The sequence below is a fragment of the Plasmodium gonderi genome (genome assembly GCF_002157705.1).
Source record: "Plasmodium gonderi DNA, contig: Chr08, whole genome shotgun sequence".
Taxonomy (NCBI): Eukaryota; Apicomplexa; class Aconoidasida; order Haemosporida; family Plasmodiidae; genus Plasmodium; species Plasmodium gonderi.
The window spans coordinates 3,405-5,220 of NW_021628933.1; the positions used below are offsets into that span (position 1 = coordinate 3,405).

At 34.5% G+C, this 1,816-nt stretch overlaps 1 protein-coding gene across 1 annotated transcript; it reads left to right on the forward strand.

Moving 5' to 3' along the window:
- Positions 1–219: 219 nt before the first annotated feature.
- Positions 220–1,816, forward strand: PGO_080000 (hypothetical protein; the record flags this gene model as incomplete). Its single annotated transcript, XM_028687224.1, has 2 exons — positions 220–1,248; positions 1,430–1,816. 2 exons carry the CDS (start codon positions 220–222, stop codon positions 1,814–1,816), a joined length of 1,416 nt encoding a protein of 471 aa, XP_028543025.1.

Here is a 1,816-nt window from a genome sequence, read left to right on the forward strand (position 1 = left end):
TGAATCCATGGGGAAGAGCGGGAGATCTAGGTACACATGAAAATGGTACAGGAGTGGCTTCTGTATCTATTAGTACCCATAAAAGGGGCAACCAAACATATGAAAACTGCGAGCAAAAAATTTCAGAATATCTAGATTTTGATGAAAACAAGTATACAGATTTGTGCAAAAAATGTGCTGAAATCAAAGAATATATAAATAAAATAAATAATGATTTAAATGAGTGTAATCAATTCAAAAGTGTATTACTTACCCTATATGAGAAACAAAAAAAAAAAATTTCATGAACATTGTGCTGCTGAATACAATTGTTTTATCCATACCGTGTCAAACGAACAACAAAATGTTGAGATAATATCAAAAACAGAAGAAACATGTGAACAAAATAAGGAATGTAAAGAAAATAAAAAAAAGGAAGAAGATAGTTTACAATCAGTACGTAACCCTGAACCCCCTGAATCAATAAGCTCGCAAAGTACAGGTCCCGCAGAAGAAGTCCAAGGCCATGCTTATAAAAAAGAACCAAAACTAGAAAATGGACCCAGGCATTCCCAATCTGATGTAACGCCCTCTGAAAACAATAATGGATCTCATAATGAGGTTTCTCAGTCAACAAATAGCCATCATTCTAGCACCACTGATCAGGCAGAAACAGGGGAGAAAACAAATTCCCCCCAAGATTCTTTGAAAACTGATGATATAGATAGTATACAAAGTTGTCTCCCTGGAGAGGGTTCCAATAAATCATGCCATCCTCAAACCAAAACTTTAAATACCCAACAGAATCAAACAGAAACACATAATGCAAAAACATTAGGTAATAAGCCTCTTGGGGAGGAAACTACCCCTCCTAAAACACTTCATAGGAAAAATAGTGATAATGAAGCTGTTACTGCAGAAACTTCTGATGGTTTCTGTTCTACAGAAAAAGGCCATCTTAATGACACAGGTGGAAGAAATACTAATTCTGTTTCTACCCCTGTTATTTACAGTTCAGATGATACTACTGTAAGGCCTCGTGATGTAGCGTCTGATTCTGCTACAGCAAGTGATAGAAAATCTGCTTCTACTAGCAGAGTTACTGTTAGTGAAGATCAAGCTAGTAACGATGATAGTCGTACTACTATTCATAGTGGAGCTAGTGCGCTTTCTGTACATACTAATGGTAAAGCTGATCGTGATCAATCACTTCGTTCTGAAATTTCTTGTACTAAAACTTCTTGTACTGACAGATTTGGAAGTGTAAAAGTTGAGAATGAATTAATTTACCTGTATAGTTATTCATTTTACCCGTGACAATGCACAACATTCTTCATCTGAAAGTACTAAAACTCCAACCTATAATAATGCAATGTATGCTAAAAGTTACAAAGTAATATACATCAATATATATATATGTGATATATGACTGCCTGATATTTCTTCAGAGGTTGATGATATTTCTAGAAGCCATTCTCAGAGAGAAACACATAATCAAGAAGAGAAACAACAAAAAGGAATAGTACAAAGCACAAAAATATCAAAAGAAAACTTTCAAACAAATGGTGCCTCTGAACAAAATCTAAAAGAATCTTTGCTTCAAAAAAGCCCTTCCGAGGAAAATTCAGTATTGGACCCAATGCCAAACTCGCACACCATAACAGGTGGGTGGTCACTCTATATAAATTTTACTTATTGTATCAGTTTCATCCATAAAAAAATTACAATGTCTTACATAACATATATTCTTTCGAACCCCCTCCACAAAAGCAACCAAAGTTATGAGCACTTTACATCTCTCATACTACAAATGTTCAAACTTTTAATAAATTTATAG